Genomic DNA, 17,120 nt, shown 5'->3' with positions numbered 1-17,120 from the left:
AATGAATAGTTATTGCTGGATACATCAAATATCTACTTGAAGCAGGACACTGCTCCTAGCACAAAGGTAGATCTGATTTCAGTGTTCTTCACACTGCCATTCACTGGTTCTTGAACATCCCTCCCCCCACACACACTATCTCAGAAAGAAAACATTGCAGGGAAAACAGTAAGTTCAGAGCATGTGCCTACCCAGCATGCACAAAGGCTTCCTGGCAAATTTGAGTCTCCCTCTCCATCCTTTGTAGCGACAGCAACACCCAGCAGCCCAGATTCTTAAGGCAAACTCTGCTCCAAAGATGAAAATGGCAAAAGTTTCCTGTATCAAAGACAGAAACCACATTGTTAGACTCACAACAAGTTTTGCGGTCATTCCGGACACAACGATATACCTGAAGGAAACAGGTTAGGTGTAAGTGTTGGGGTATAGGTATGTGAGAGAGGAGGGAAAACAGTAGGAAGAGAATAAAGGTTGATGAAAGAGGCAAGAAAAAGCGGGACACAGCTTTACAGTCTGCTCTGCAGAAAGGAGGTGCCTCCGCTGGTGGGTTAACATGAAGTGCTTACTCTGACTTGATGGAAGGGTAAATACTTCACAAAAAGACTTCCTGTTTCACACTAAATGAGAAGACATGTGTGAGTGGTGACTGCAAAGTCCCCAGTGCATTGCATACCCACACCTGGGGTTCATGCAGCCATATCTAGAGACACGGGCAGGATACAGTATATTCATTCATATGGTCATATTTAAGGCAATGACAAAGGTGTAGGTAAGATACATTTAAGACATGTATTATCCTGTTAAATATCTGGTGCACAGAAGAACAAGATTTTTCCACAATGCTTAAGAGCTCTTCTAAGCATGGGAAGGGAATGGGGAGGAGAGAGCTTCTGTGAGGTGCTCAGAGAAGATGGGCCAAGGGTAGCATGGGGCATGCAGTTACTTCTCCTCTCTGTATATAGCTGGCATATAGGAAAGCATGTTCATAGCCACAGGTGCTAGGCACTTCAGAAAACCACTGAGAGCCACATAAAAGGAAGCACAGGAGAAGGAAAAACAACATCAAGCTTTCTCAAATGCAAAAAAAATGGGTCTACACATTTGAAACAGGGTAATAGGCACCAAAATTGAGTTTCACATTTTCTAGGGGATGAGGGTGCTTTCATGCAGGTAGTTTTTTGAGAAGAGTATGCAAGGGCAATTCACCTCTATTCCTTTTGGTATTTAGTTCTCACCCAGATCTACAGGTCTCTGGGGGCACAAGGGGAAATGGAAATTGAAATCCCAGAATTACCCTTGCTATGGAGTTTCCCTAGGGATGCTTTTCTACAAGACCAAGTTAGGCAAAAGGTTGGGTTCTCTATTTCTTGATAGCTATGGGAGCTGAGGAAGTTCTTTGTTAAGGTAATTTTCATAACTTTATAAGCATTTTTTATTTGTACTTTGTGAAGGTTTCTATCATGTTCTTTCCTTTTTCTGCCAAAGAGAAGGCCTACAGAAATAGCGTCTTGAGCATGAACTCCAACATTTGTAAAACTAATGTGCTAGAAACAGAGAAAGGAGTATTTTCTTTCATGAATAGTCATTGGATGTACTGCTTGCAACAATTTCAGTTACTCTGTTATTTGGTACAAGCATGAGTCCAGTTCTGATGCCCCCCTTGGAAGTAATTCTGACACTGGTAGAATACTGTAAAATAAGCAAAAACTATTGAAAAATCCCCTAGAAATGAGTTTTCAAATGTGTTGAGGTTTGGTATGATCCACAGGAAATTTACTGATACTTTCATGGGAGAAGTGTTAGGCAAAAGCTGGAAAGTAATTTTAAGAAGTATCAGGCAGGTATTTTTCCTCTCTTGTTATTCCCTTTTTACTTGATGTTGACAATGGACTGGACTCTCCAATATGTAAGTGTATACCCACTGCTCCAGGGTCAACAGAAGCAATGTTATTGCATGCAGAGCTGGGACTTTCATTGCTGATGCAGCTGATTTCAATCCAAGGACGATACCAGGGCGATGGAGCCACCCCTTTCTACTTACCAGCAAGAGGAGCCAGTCTCCTGAAACGGTTTCATACTCCTTGAAAGTTGTCAGGACAGCTAAGATCAAACACCCTAAGACAATCAGGAACCTGGAATGAAATAAAAATAAAAACCACAGCATTGTTATGCCTTTCTGTATTTGCATTGGAGATACTGCCTACAAAATCCTGGGGCTGATGAACAGTGAGGGGAGCTCACATGAAGCTCAACCTGGATGGCAAGAGGCTGGAAGTGGAGACTCGAATGCAAGATCCTAAACCACAATTGTCTTGGAACAAACTTGCATTAACTGACTTGTTTGCATTCTTCAGGAAGGAAATGGGTGATGCTTTGGGAAAGGACTGTATGGCATGGCAGAGGACTGCAATGCTCAGGAGGTCTATTCCAAGCTGATGTGCTGTGTGCTTTACAGAATTCCACTGCGGTTGCAGAGGAATGAATCTACTTGGCACATCCTGAAACCCAAAAAGCAGTAAACACTTCACTGCAACGCAGCACCAAGACAAATGCTCCCTTGAAAACCATAGAGCATTTATTTTTTCTTTCCTTTTTTTGCACTAATTCTATGTAGATGAAAAGATTAAAAGGTTTGAGAGACAGATAATAGGGATGGGAAAGTTCTGCTCTCCAATAAAAGCAGTGCATGATAAATCACTGCCCTTGTGCTATTGTCTGTCTCTGAGGCTCCAGGACACAGAGATTTGACAGAAAATTTAACTCCCACTGCTGGTAAATCCAATTCGGTCCAATCTAAAGTCACGTTGAGCTCCTCTGTAAAACTATTCCCAGGATCAAGCAATACAAAATCTTTTATGCCTAAAGAGGTAAGAAAAATCAAGGGACTCTTGTAAGTGATTACTGTGAAGCAAAGTGGTGGAAGCTCATATCCCAGTACTTTGTGTGCCCAGATCATGGGCATTTTAATGTGCTCCCAAAACCTGATTCACAGGAAGAGAGGGGCAGGTGGCAATGGAAATATTTCAGAGCTTAGTAAACAAATTGGAAGGATGTCTCCATAAGGAGTTCTGGATCCCTTGCTTTCATAGCTAGGGTACATCAAAGAAATGATAGACATTAGGTACCAAAAAGATCCAGGGAATAAAGCTTGTTAAGAACCAAACTGTGTGTACTGCCTGATTTAAATTCCAATCTGTAACCTGAAGTGTGACTTCATTTCTTGCTGAATAAAACTCTGATTTTTTTCACCAGGTGAAATGAGCAAAGTCTCTGGAGATATTCAAGACCTGTCCGGATGCCTACCTGTGTGACCTGTCCTTGGGAACCTACTTTGGCAGGTGGCTGGACTTGATGGTCTCTGGAGGTACCTTCCAACCCCTACAATTCTGTGATTCTGTGGAAGTGCCTGCAGTGTGAAGGCAGTGAGGGAAGGGAAGGGAAGGGAAGGGAAGGGAAGGGAAGGGAAGGGAAGGGAAGGGAAGGGAAGGGAAGGGAAGGGAAGGGAAGGGAAGGGAAGGGAAGGGAAGGGAAGGGAAGGGAAGGGAAGGGAAGGGAAGGGAAGGGAAGGGAAGGGAAGGGAAGGGAAGGGAAGGGAAGGGAAGGGAAGGGAAGGGAAGGGAAGGGAAGGGAAGGGAAGGGAAGGGAAGGGAAGGGAAGGGAAGGGAAGGGAAGGGAAGGGAAGGGAAGGGAAGGGAAGGGAAGGGAAGCTCAGAGACACCTGTCCTCTAACTTGCCTTGGGATTTTGTTTCATACACAGGGAAACCTAGGAATAAGGGAGTGTGTTTTGCTTTGTGATTTTGCAACACTTTTGCAGCTGGAGTAGAAGGAGAGAGGTGAGCTCCAAATAGCTCCTGCTGCCTTTTGGGAAGGAATTTTCTCCAAACACCTCAAAACAGCAACCTTCATGCAAGGAATGGGAAACAGTGAAACACTTCACAGAAAACCCTGAAGAATTACTGTGCTGATATCAGACACTTGGACTGACGTTTCCTATGCCAGGAAGCTTTCAGATCAGCCACTTCGAGCAAGGTCAGAACAGAAACAAGTGCGTTGCTCATGCTAAATATTTCTGGATTTCTTGAGAAGTTTCCCCTTCCCCCACTCATCATCCATGCTCTAGAGCTGGGGCTATGTAGTTAGTAGGAAACAGCCTTTGTGTCCAGAATGTGTCATTTACCATCTACCTATTATAACCACACTCCTGCTACTCAAGATACCTGGCAGTTAACTTAACCTGGCAGTTCTGCAATGTTCTTATTGTGCCCTCTAGCTTGCTTTGTCACACCATACTTTGGTCTCTCCACCTTGCCCTTACAAAGCCAGTGGCCCACTGGATTCACAAGCCCCGTGACACAGCTTCTCTGTACCTCCATCAGCAAACTGGTGAGAACTCAACCAAGACAACCTGTTTCCTCTGATTGTCTGTAATCCACCTACTATCTGCTGCATTGCAGCCATTACCATGGTACCGTCACTCACAATAGCCTTGAGCCACTGCTACTTGTTGCCTTCCAGCTGTTCCTTTAAACCACATGAAAACTCTGTCACCTGTCAGCTCACAAGTATCATTTAAATTATTTAACAAAAGGTGAAACACACTGAAAAATGTCAAAGGCAATCACAGAATCACAGAATTTTAGGGGTTGGAAGGGAACTCCAGAGATCATCAGGTCCAACCCCTCCTGCCAAAGCAGGTTCCCTACGACATATCACACAGGTAGGAATCCAAATGGGTATTGAATATTTCCAGAGAAGGAGACTCCACAACTCCCCTGGGCAGCCTGTCCCAGGGCTCTGTCACCCTCACTGGGAAAAAGTTCTTCCACATATCAGTGCGGAACTTCCTGTGCTCCAACTTGAAGCCATTGCCCTTTGTCCTGTCTCCACAGACCATTGGAAAGAAGCTGGCCATTTCCTCCTGTGTCCCACACTTCAGATATTTATAAACATTAATAAGATCCCCTCTTAGTCTTCTTTGCTCCAGGCCTTTAATCACTTTTGTAGCCCTCATGTGGACTCTTTCCAGGAGATCCCTGTCTTTTTTAGGCCAGGGAAATTACATCCCCGGCTACTTAAACTAAAGACATGACATGATATCACTCAACAGAAGAGCTCCAGCAGCTCAAGATGATGTGCAGAGTTTTGTCCCAGAGCAAGGCCGAAGTCAGCAGTGAAGCCGTCATCTTCTGCCTGCGGTTTTACCAGCAGAGGGTGGCCGTGCTCCATGGAGCAAGGCTCTGCTCCTGCTCCCCTTCCCCAGGAAACGAACACGGTGTGGGTGATGTTCAGCACAGCATCCATGCGTTTGATATACAAGAAAAGGAGTCTCACGGCGGTGAAAAGGCTTTTCCCTTAATCACTGAAATGACATATTTTGGGATTAACGGATAAAGGGTGCTGCTAGCTTCTCTGCACCACAGCCCATGCTGAAAGGCCACCCATGAAAACCACAGATCTCACAGGACAAAAAAAGTAAAAATAAGGTGAGACAGTGTGACTGGAGTCACCATGAATAATTTTGAGGGCAAATCCAAGCAGGGAATGTGGTCTGAACCACATGAACATAGCCCAGAAGAGTGCCTTTGAGGTGCAAGGGCTGAGCAGAAACCTCTGTCCCCAAAAAACACAGAGCCCACAGAACCAGGCTCCTGCTCCTTCCTGCAGTACTCCGCAGGGGTGACAAGCCTGTGTTGAGACACATAACTGCAACCCATCTTGGAAGGGTCAGCTCTCCTCCTACCGCGCTGTTTCTGAAGCATAAACACCCACTGCAAACTAATCAAACCACATCTCAGCAATCCTCCCTCAGCATCTGAAATGACAACCACGTTCAGAGCGCTTCATGAATTTTAATCTCCATTGATGCTATGCAACCCACCCATTTCCCTGCAGCCTCTTATGTTTTGGATCTTGGTGTTTACAAAGACTGTAAGTCTTGTTGTGCCCTCTTTCTATGGAAGATGTGACATGGACATCGTGGTTTTTTCATCAACCCCTCTTGTGTAAAGCAGTGTTTGCAGGATCTGCCTACAATGACATCCTATGTACTGAGCAATGTGTAATGAGAGGACACTGATAAGAAGCAAAACTAAGTGAAAACAAAGGACACTTTTCACCTTGTTGCTTAAGCCCATTTTGCAGCCTTGCAAACATGAACTCTAATTTTGTTGACGGTTGCTAAATCTATGTTGTCCTGTGGCAACAGGACAATAGCTGAATCTGTATTGTCTGATTTCATCTTTTACAGGCAGCAGTGGTTGAGTCTGACTGTAAAAACATAACAGGTAAATGGCAGGGAAAGATACTGTTGAAATCACAGGGGATAAGCAGAAGGGAGGCTAACACTGATCTGGGGAACCAAGTAGCAGAGAGGGAGAGTGTCTGAAATTTATTTACAACGACAACACTATCCATGGGACTGAGAGCACTAAGGGTCAGGGGAATAACATAGGCTAAATGTCAAGGTTTAATAATGACAATGGAGTCCTGTCAAGCCTAAGCCTCCTACTGAACAGCAAGTGGTAGTCCAGACTTATAAGTCTGTAAATCAGACATGCCAAATTAGAATCTGAATTTGGTTCTTCAGTTTTTAGAATCATCCTTACTATCATTTTACACCACTGCTCACACCCATTACATTGTACCTATTTGCAGTATTATGCCAAAACTACTGTTTAGTTTTTTGTATTTTTAAGTACCAGACCACCAAATCACAGAATCAAAGAATCACAGAACGGTAAGAGTTGGAAGGGACCCTGACAGATCATCTAGTCCAACCCACCTGCCAGAGAAGGATCACCTAGACTAAACCACACAGGAACACATTCATGTGGGTTTTTAATGTCTCCAGAGAAGGAGACTCCACAACCTCTCTGGGCAGCCTGTGCCAGTGCTCAGTCACCCTCACAGTGAAAAAGTTTCTCCTTACGTTCACCTGGAACTTCCTATGCTCCAGCTTGCACCCACTGCCCCTTGTCCTATCTATGGCCACCACTGAGAAGAGCCTGGCTTCATCCTCCTGACTCTCACCCTTCACGTATTTCTAAACATTATTAAGGTCACCCCTGAGTCTCCTCCAAGCTGAAGAGGCCCAGCTCCCTCAGCCTTTCCTCATAAGGAAGGTGTTCCACTCCCTTCATCATCTTGGTGGCCCTTCTAGTGCTTTTTTGTCCCAGCTAACATGCTATTATAGTAAATACATGTTCTTTTTATTGGAAATCGCATACTTAAAAACCATACTTACTAACAGTACTATTTTGATATCCTAAAGACAGCATTCCAAAAACAATACACATTTTTTCCAGGAAAGAAGTAATTTATGACTATGCTAGACCATAAATCTAATCTTTCTTGGGTGAGGATCACAGACTGTTTTGTTTGGTATGGTTTGATTTATTTTAATATTTCACATTCAAGTTTTTCTTCGATATCTGCTTCCATCTGAGGGCAATATAATGCAGATCTAGCTGAGTACTTTTATATTTTTTCCACATGTAGGTGCTTATCATGTATCCTGTTCACCACCTCTTGCTTCAAAATTTGAGGAGATTGCACAGCAATTTGCTTAGAACCTATTCCAAAACACAGCAGTCCTTTTGAAGCATTCAGGAGGATGATACAGGTCACAGGCAGGCCAAAACATATTCTATTCGCATCTGGCATCATTCTGGCAATTTTTTATCCTGTGTGACAGAATTTTAAGTCTCAAGCAGTCTTGCAGTTAACAGAGAGGAACATGTGCTTGTAATGTATAACTTCTATTGTTTGAAAGCATCTCAAGCTGGTCAAGCACCTAGAGAGGCATTTTCTTCTTCATAACTGCAAGAAAAGACCCTAGTGACAAGGTTTTATGTAGATGTTTAGTGTGTAAATTTGCTGAACACCATCCTTCCTGTTCAGTCCTGGTTTGGATATAGCTACACCTTTTAATAGTGTTTATTTGGTTCTACTAGTGAAAGAATTAGCCTACCAGCCATACCAACCCACTTCTTAGATAGTCATGTTTCTCTGAAACGCCTTTCTGTATGTTCAAGTATCACATCTACATCTGGTCATGGATCCTGTATGGCTCTAGGCAGGGAAGCCTTTTGAACAGTTACTAGTATGAAATCCCCTCTGGTGCTACAGTACATAGAATTCTGTTTGCTCTCACATCTCCAGTGCCATTCCTTGTAAGCCACTGGAGTTTCCTGTGTCTTCAAATGTTCCCATGAATTTGAAATTTTTCTGCTTTTCTCCATTTGGCCCTTTCTTGTTTTCCTTAAAACCTGTGTTCTAGTTTCATTATGTTCTGCCACCTGGTAAATGCTAATGGGATTCTCTAAGATTATATTAGGAAAAGCTGGCAGTGTTTTTGGTTTATGGTTCCCAATGCAATATGGTCCTAAACCCATGGTTCCCACATTTCCCAAATTTCATACTCTTAACAACCCTATTTTCTTCAGCTATTGACTTTTACCCATAAAGATTAAAAATACATCTTTTTTTCACAGCTCTTTGAGTTGCTCCATACTTCTACCCACCATTTTTTTCTCTGCATCCAAACTTCAGTTTTCACAGAACATCTTTTACCAAGACAGAGCTTTTGCCAAGAAAGGACCAGCCAGGTGATCCTTGAGGTCCCTTCCAACCTGGTATTCTATGATTATGTGAACTTCAGTATTGTTTCATGGGTTGCTAATGAAAGGCTTGAATTGGGATATTAACACACACAAAAAAAAGACATTATTTGAGAACAAATGTTTGAGAACAGCTCTTCAGAGAGAGAGGAATGCATGCCTGATATTCACAGACCTGGGAATGCTCACTGTTTGATATTTAGATTCTTGCATCTCTGCTATTCTAAGCAGGAGCCCAGTTACTCTACAGAGACCAGCACCGAAATAGGACAGGAAAAAACCAAACCCAACAAATGTGCACTGTGCAGAGGGGCATGGGGAAGTGGTCTGAGAAACTCCATGGTGGTCCTAGAGGAGAAGGGAAGAAATGATAGCTACTTCAGTTAGGGATGTTCAAAGGTTCCTCTTTCTCTGTGTCCAGATTCCACTTACACATCCACAGCTCCATGCAGGAGGCCCTGGCCCCTGGCCCCATGCCATCACACAGCAAGGTTGGAGTAGAAACTCCACCATCATTAAGGTGAATCGCACTCTTACTCTGCTGCAATGGCACAGACAAAACAAGATCCTTCACAAGATGGTAGAGGAAACTCTAGAATATAGATTATGATAACCAAAAGGTCTCACTGACCTACAAGCTGATCTGGCAGGTGAGGAAGTGGTAGCCCAGAATGACACTAGTCCATTGGTGACAGAATGAAAGCCATTGTCCCTCTCACAGTAGGAAGCTTACTCATACCAGGTTTTCAACTACCTTGCATTCTCATGGGCAGGAGTTCTCCTGAACAGGCTTCACTGCTGTTCCCCTAATTTTGGAAAGCTTTTAAATGTGCTTCACAGCAGGGCGTTTCGGGTGCAAAAGAAATGCTTTTAAATCAGCCTCTCTCCTGTCCTCCACAAAAAAGCTGACTGTGGTTATGGCCTCCTCCTCTTGATTCTTTTTCTTCAGGTCCACTCCTAAAAACTTTTTGGTTCAGTGCCTTGTGTACCACTGTTTCCAGCTTCCTTAGGGGTTTTGGCATGCTGGTATAAAATACTTTGGGTCAGCTATGACAGACAATACAAACACCATCATCCTGTCTTCTTTGCCGTAGGGGACATTTCAGAAGAAAGGTCAGGCACACTTCCCAGGTTTGCTGGCCTGAGAGTACAAAATACTTACCACAGGGGAGTTGGACTAGATGACCTTTAAAGGTCCCTTCCGACCTAACATACTACATGATTCTATGATAAAATAGAAAGCCTGCAGCACTGCATTTCCCTACCTGATGTATCTCAGTTTTGAAGACAGGAGACATCCACTAAGACTCCATTAACATCTTGTCTCTGAGACAAGTTTTAAAGATGCTCTGGAAGGCCTAGCATACCAAGGCTACAAGAAGAGGCCCAGACATCTTATCAAATGGGCAACTGGGGAGACAGATTGCAGAGGCAGAGAAGTAATGACAGTGTTAGCTACCAAGGAGTTAGATGTCTCCTATCCTCCTGAGGCTTGACTGAGGACAGGAAAGCATCTGACTCTTTCAACTAAATATTTTGAGTTGCTCTGTTGGTGGCTTGAAATTCTATTTTTGTATTAAGTGAATGACATTGTACTGAACTACTGTTTGGGGCTTTCATCTGCCTTGACTACTATGCCTGTCCATGAACTTATTTCTGATTGGCAGCGTGCTGCTAACTGAGTTAAGACACGCAGACTATGAAACACATTGGGCCATGCAGAACAGCAAAGCAGGAACAGCGAAGAGCCAAACCGCATTACCCATTACTGCAAATCAAATGAGCTTCATAAATGCTTCTAACAGGGCTTCCTTCAAAGGACATTAACAAATCTGTGGAAAGCTATCTGAAGGTAAACTTTAAGATTCATATATTAGTTTCTTCTAAATTTTGTGAAATAGAAGTGTAGGACATTTGAAAGTCAGCCTGTAATTCATCAGTCGAGTGCCCAACCTTCAGCAAATCCTGTTAAGAAGTCAAGTGAATTCAGAGTATATAAAGAGCCTAGGGTAAGAGAATTAATCATCCATGTCTGTGCTTAAATATTCTGCATAGGAATCTCCAGAAAGTTACCTTTCTATGCATCACCAATACTGCTGTGCCCAGAGAGATGAAAGATCAAGATGTCCACTTCCAAACATGACCAAATCTTAGAGATACCCAGAACTGGGGTCTCACACAGAGAAGTACTGATCTCCTCACAAAAAAATTCCCATTTCTTTAGAAAGAATGTGTTAGGTCTTCTGAATTAAGTTTTCGAGAACTCCAAAGAATGAAAATGGGACCACCTTCTGAACCCTCTGTCATGCCTTTTGCCTTGACTGAACACACTGTTGTGATATTTTATATCTTTGCATTTGAAATCAATAAAGATCAAAAGACTGCAGGGGAGGGAAAAAACCCAACAGACAAACAAAACACCCCATGCAGGATAATCTACTCATCCTTTCTTGCATCTGACCAAATTCCCTTTTTTCACAGGCATTCACATCAAATATATTATGTCTTCCAAAGGTGATGCAGCTGAAAGTGAGCTTCCACTACCAGGAAAACAGCCTGTCCACAAATAGCCTCTCTATTCTCAAATGCAGCATTTCTGGATAAGGAAGGGATAGTATTAATTCAGTGGCTGGGCAGATTCTTACAGTGAACTGAAAAGAGAATCTTGATTCTTTACCCAAGACTTCAACATATTTGGGAATTGTGACAGTTGTTTTGTGTTGGTTTATTTTTCTGGTTTAGGCCCTACATTGCAAAGGAACATATTTTCTAAAACAATGCCAGTATTTGCAACCTAATGCAGCACTTTCAGACAGGTAGGATTGCCAAAGTGAAAAAGCAGTCTCCAATTTAGACTGGTTCTTCTTCGCCTGTGCCACCTCAAGCTCCATCACATGCTCACCTTGATGTGTGAACGCGAGCACTTTATGCAACCATCTCACTTTTCACATGGAGTGGGACATTCAGAATTGAAGGTGTGTGATGCCCCATGGGCATTCTGCATGCCCAAAGACTCGCAGCTGCATAAGGAAAAGGTGCATGGCTACACACGACCCGCACCCCACCAGAATGCTGCCAGTACACTTCAGGTCCAGGTAAAGTTTAGTGGGTTCTCCATTATGGGTAATGAAGGGAGTCCTGACAATGCAGCTCCTGTGGAGCCAGATATATGGCACAATTCTGGCAGATTGAGTGGGTTCTCTAGATTACAGGATATAAATGTCACTGTAAGAACCCCTTCCTGAATTTCCTGGCATTAACTCCACAGAGAGAGCTCTACCATTTTGCACCTGAGATGGCCACAGGTTTGGCTGTGACACAGGGCACCTGACTCAGGACATTACTAGCTAAAAGCACAAAGCTAGAATGGAAGAGATCTTTCTCCACATAGTGTCTAATCACTGGATAAAACTGGAGAAAAACAGACAAAGGTCTCAGATCTTTGCTTTGATCTAGTTCTTGGGGGTATTTTTTTAATACAGGAAGATTTTTAAAAACTTTTTCTGAAGTTTATGTAAGTGCAGAGTCATCACTGCATCTTGCTCCATGTGAGAACACCGCACATCAGTATTTCTTAACAAACTGGTCTGTAGCCTACGACCCGTTCTCAAATCCAGCAGTGCTGCAGAACAGGCACACATCGATCGGTCAGCAAAGGATTTCTTACTGGGCAGAATACAAAGTAGATGAGGTGATCTTACTTTATTCACAGGGTGAGAAGAGGAGGAGAAAGGATCTATACTAAAAGATGCAAGGGCTAAACTCATGCTACAGCAGCTGTGAGCACACTTAGGGGTGGTGTGAAGTAATGTTTTTTTCTTGGGATATACAAATTAATACAGACAAAATACCGTGTTAATGGACAGACCAAACTTCTCTGCAAAGTAAGGTAGATTTTGAGTCTGGTATTGGCTGGAGGACAAGGGTGATGAAAGCAGAATGTTCTTGAATATCTCTTTCTAAAAAAGAAATGGGGATGTCTTAGAGGCTTTACATTATCTCAGATATCAAATGAAAATAGCCATTTTAAAACATATCTTGTCTCTGTCAGAATCCCTCTGACAGAATGGGCTTTTACCAGATAATGATGGACACCCTGACGCAACTTCACTCACTAAGCTGCTGCTCCGTAGCAGCACTGATGTCCCATAGGTTCTGTTACATATTTTTCCAGCCCTCTTTGGGTATGGAAGATGCCCATGGCATCTCAAAGCACATTACATGTACATGATTCAAGCTCCAGTTCTTTGCCTTTTTGGAGGAGATGACTCCATTACACCCAATGAGAGTTTCACCAAAGCCCTGGTGCTAAACGCAGCATCACATGGAGGAAAATGCATTTTGGATGTCAACCTGGGCAGCACAGGCTCCTAATCACACCTTCCCCAGACGGCCAAATGCTTAATGCCATGGCCTTTCTCACAGTGCAGAAATAAAACTACTCCCCTGTAACTGTACATCAGTCAAACCACTGCCACAGGCCTTATGCTCTTTAATACCTGCATTTCAAAATGTATTTGAGAGCTGCTATTCTCTCATAGCTCTGTATGAAAGTTGTGAAGATTTTTTTTAACAATTTACTGGGGGAAGATGGACAGAAGGTGGATTTTAGCCCTAAAATATTATCCGCTGCCTCTACAGTTCAACACATGACAAGATACTGGTCTGGATAAAAATGTGAGGGGATGCTTAGAGGTGAATCCCTTTATAAAAATGTTTTTTTAACATCTCGTCTTTAAACTAATGAGAGTATGTCAGTATCTTTAAAGTGATTCAGCAAAGGTTCTTACAGAAGCTGTGTCACGTGGAATTTGACAGGATCTGCACCTCCATAGGAAAGAGAACTGAATGCCAACTAGTAGCTGTGGACCCGTGGTGCTAACACAGACCAGCACAGGAACAGAAGCAGCACATAGTACAGATAAGTGGTATGTGCTTCCTTTTCACCTCCGCTTCACATTCATTAGTAAATTATGAGCTGTGTTAGCATAGCAAATGAATTGCATCTTCCTTGAAGGTGAACTTTGGATAAGCTCTATAGAGGTCACTGTATCCTCAGAACTCTGATTTACATAAATAAACAATAGCACATGGCATTTGTACCTATGTAAATTTGATGCTGTTTTAAAGTATTTCTGCTGCTTTGCATTACCAAAAGCAATTAATCAGCCTTCAAAATTCAGAATGATCATCTGCAAGCATGTGATATTTCATCTGAAGTCTCCAGTTGAAGGCTTTGGAGGAGGTTATCAGCCTTTTCCAGACCTGCACAATTTTATTTCTGAAGTGGTTCACCAGCATCTGCAACAATACTTCTCAACAAAATGTATGATAGCACTTTCACTCAACCAGCTCATTAATATCCCAGATTACATTATCCCTGTTTAACCTGACAGTTTCAAACAAAGGCAATTCTATAAACATTCAGGAAAAATGGCAATAGGGAAGGGAATATTTTTATTTGTTTTTACTTTGGAGGACGAGCTCTATTTAGTTGAGTAAGTAATTTGAAACAGCACAGATTTCAGCATACTTAAGTACGACTGGCAGAAAAAGAGTCTGCAGTTATGAGAAGTTCTGCATGCAAAATAAAATCAAGCAAAGCTGTAAAGTCCACATGAAGAAGCTCTGTTGGGACTTAGATGTTTGTGTCCTCGAAGAATAGAAATGTTTGGTTTTCTCCTAAATGAAGCAGCTGGTTTCACTGAAGGAAAGTCCACTGTAGGAGGGCTGTAAGGGAGCACTGGGCATAGCAGGACAGCCTTGACATAACTTTCCTGTTCTTATTCAACATCCTGGGGAACAGGAATTCCTTTTCCTAATTCAAGCTTTGCCACCTTCTTCTGTCGTGGCATGCATGCAGAGTGTGTCTAGAATCTAAATATTATAATGAATCTGTAAGAATGGAGAATTAAATCCATTTTCTAGTGTATCATGAGACATCTGATCAGCCACCCAACCAATAAAGCTCATGCAGGGAGCTGAACACTCCTCTGAGCTCCATGGACTGTACTGAACGGATTAGTGGGATAGTAGATACTTAATTCATACATATGCATGCAGAGATTTGTATGCCTGGATTGAGTTTCTTAATCACAAAGGGAATCTCATCTTATGCAGGTGAAGAAAAGCAGAGAAACACTGATGCTGTGCTCACAGTTTGTGGTGACTCCGCCAGTCCAAAATACCAGGATGATGTTTACTAGCAGCAGCAGTCCTATGAAGGCTTGGAAATCTGGTCTATACTCAAAGTAGTCCATAATTTTTTTAAATGAGAAATTAAAGAGAAGGACAAGATTGCTCCTCCAACATAGTTCTCCTTAATTTTTTCTTAGGGACTAATTCAAAGTGCCTTTAAATCAATGAAAGCATTTTAATTAGCTTCAATGAACACTGGAGCCCAGCCTCACCCTTTTGTCACTTAGAGTTTCTGACTGTTATTTTGATTCAATAAAAAAAGACCAGGTGCATGTGAAATACAGGCTGGGATTCACCTCCACTTACTGCAGATTCTGCCAGTGCAGGTGTGTGTATCTCAGCGTGCCTGGCTTGCTTTAAAGCAGTGGGGTAAACTGGGAACCTGAAAAGCATGAGTCATCTGCTCTATTTTAAGTATCTACTTTAAGAGGAACCATGTATTAGAAGTGCCTACTTCTCCAACTAGAAAAAAGGAGACCCAGGTGACTAGGTCAGATGAATCTCACCCACAATGTCAGGTAACAAGCCATGAATCAAACTAAAGATTCTCTTGCAATGTTGGGAATGATAAAAAAAGAATTAAGAAGGAAGAAAGCTTTCCACTGGGCCCCAGGGCACGAGCATCTGCACAAAACCATTAGCAATGGGGGGCAGGGAGGGAAGTTGTGTTTTCTTACTCTGTCTTACCAGTGCAGCCACACATAACATATTTGACTCTTACATATTGGCCAAACTGAATATTGAAAAAACAGAACATGAAGCCAAAACAACGAGTTGTTCTTAAAAATACCTCCCCCACACCACTTTTGCCCTTCAGGGTGCATGAGTTCTAGTATTTTTCCACAGCCAATGCAATTAGTAAAGTAATAGTTTCCAAAGAACAAAAGCTGAGTTTCTCCTTTGGAGGTAATGTTACAGTTAGAGAAGAGTTGAAGAAACCAAGTATTGTAACCACATCTCAACCAGTACAATTATCAGACCCAGCAAACTGTAGTTTATAAAATTATTTGAATTCTGAGGATGATGTTTTAAGTCTGATGACAAAGTTAATTACTCACAAGAAGGAAATTTGAAAGGTTTTCATGATGAATGCTTCACATTAAATTACTAGCACTATTTCAGTCATTGTGACATTTTATAAATAAGCACATGTTTACACTCAGCTTTTCTGTAGCATTATTAGATGTATCTCAAGGTGCCCACTTTACGTGTACGCTAAACAGCTGTAATGCAGCTATCAATGTTGTTTATCTAACACAAATGATTCAACATGCCCATAATAGAAAGCATGTAATTAAGTTCTGCACACACAATTATTGGAGGTATGGGACAGGCTAACAAATATTTCATGCTTTAGACTCTTGAGGGAACTTGTGCTCCTTCCTCCAGCATGGATCACTGTGTTCTCTGAATACTTTTTGCTAGGAGCTTCGAATCATTCTCCTACAAGACATGCATTATCATGCACAAAAGCAGGAATAGCTCTTCCTTTGGACCTGGACAGCAGAAGATAATAATGCTGCCATTATCTTGTACATTCAGTTGCATCTTGTACATTCATTATCTTGTACATTCATTATCTTGCAAATTCAGTCACCCTGGATATGATTAAAAGACAGGTAGATGAGGTACTTAGAGATCTGGCTTAGCATAGGACAGGAACAGTTGGACTCAATGATCTTAAAAGTCTTTTCCAACCTAGTCATCCTGTGATCTTTCTACCTCGCTTTAGTGCTTAAACTGATGTCAACTTTACTTTTCCTATCACTTTTTAATATGTCAAAATTTTTATGCTGGAGGATGCTGTCATATATACATTTTTTTCTCAGTACCTGAAAGTTGGTTGGGTTTCTGTTGTTGTTTATTTCTGGCAAAACTTTTATTATTCCTTTTGTTTACAGTGTAGGAAATAAATTGCATATCTGCCTATCCACCCTTTATTGCACCACTAACCTTTCCATCATCAGCTCAAAAGAAGGGTTCATATTGCAGGCATCAGGTCCAGCAATGACTTCATAGGCTGTTTTAGCCAGTTTTTCAGTCAGTTGATGTCCCACAGACTCAAACTTTGTAAGATAGATGATAAATGTAGAAACAAGAAGCAACAGCTAAAACCAGATTGAATTCAGGGGATATTGGCTCCTCTCCACCTGCTTTCATGGTACAGCAAGCTGAATAAATTGAACTCACACTAACAATCGCTTCAGCTAATGTTCCTAATTGGTAAGATATCAGTGTAACAGGTCAGACATTCTTTGCATGCATGAGTTTCCTTTATTCTGCTCTTCCAGCTAAGAACAAAT

The 17,120-nt window shown here is 42.1% G+C and overlaps 1 protein-coding gene across 2 annotated transcripts in view; it reads right to left on the bottom strand.

The window, feature by feature from the left end:
- The window catches only part of KCNQ3 (potassium voltage-gated channel subfamily Q member 3), a gene marked incomplete at both ends in the record, with an annotated part of 208,147 nt that overhangs the window by 29,229 nt on the left and 161,798 nt on the right, over nt 1-17,120 (bottom strand). For both annotated transcript variants that reach the window (XM_084260202.1, XM_084260203.1), the window contains 2 exons: nt 192-318; nt 2,042-2,132. In XM_084260202.1, the coding sequence (XP_084116328.1) occupies nt 192-318; nt 2,042-2,132 (218 nt within the window). The remainder of the gene's footprint in view (nt 1-191; nt 319-2,041; nt 2,133-17,120) is intronic.

Source organism: Gallinula chloropus (assembly GCF_964237585.1).
Source record: "Gallinula chloropus genome assembly, chromosome: 2".
NCBI lineage: Eukaryota > Metazoa > Chordata > Aves > Gruiformes > Rallidae > Gallinula > Gallinula chloropus.
Note: the sequence above shows the minus strand (reverse complement) of the source record. Positions and strands in the feature narration are given on the sequence as shown.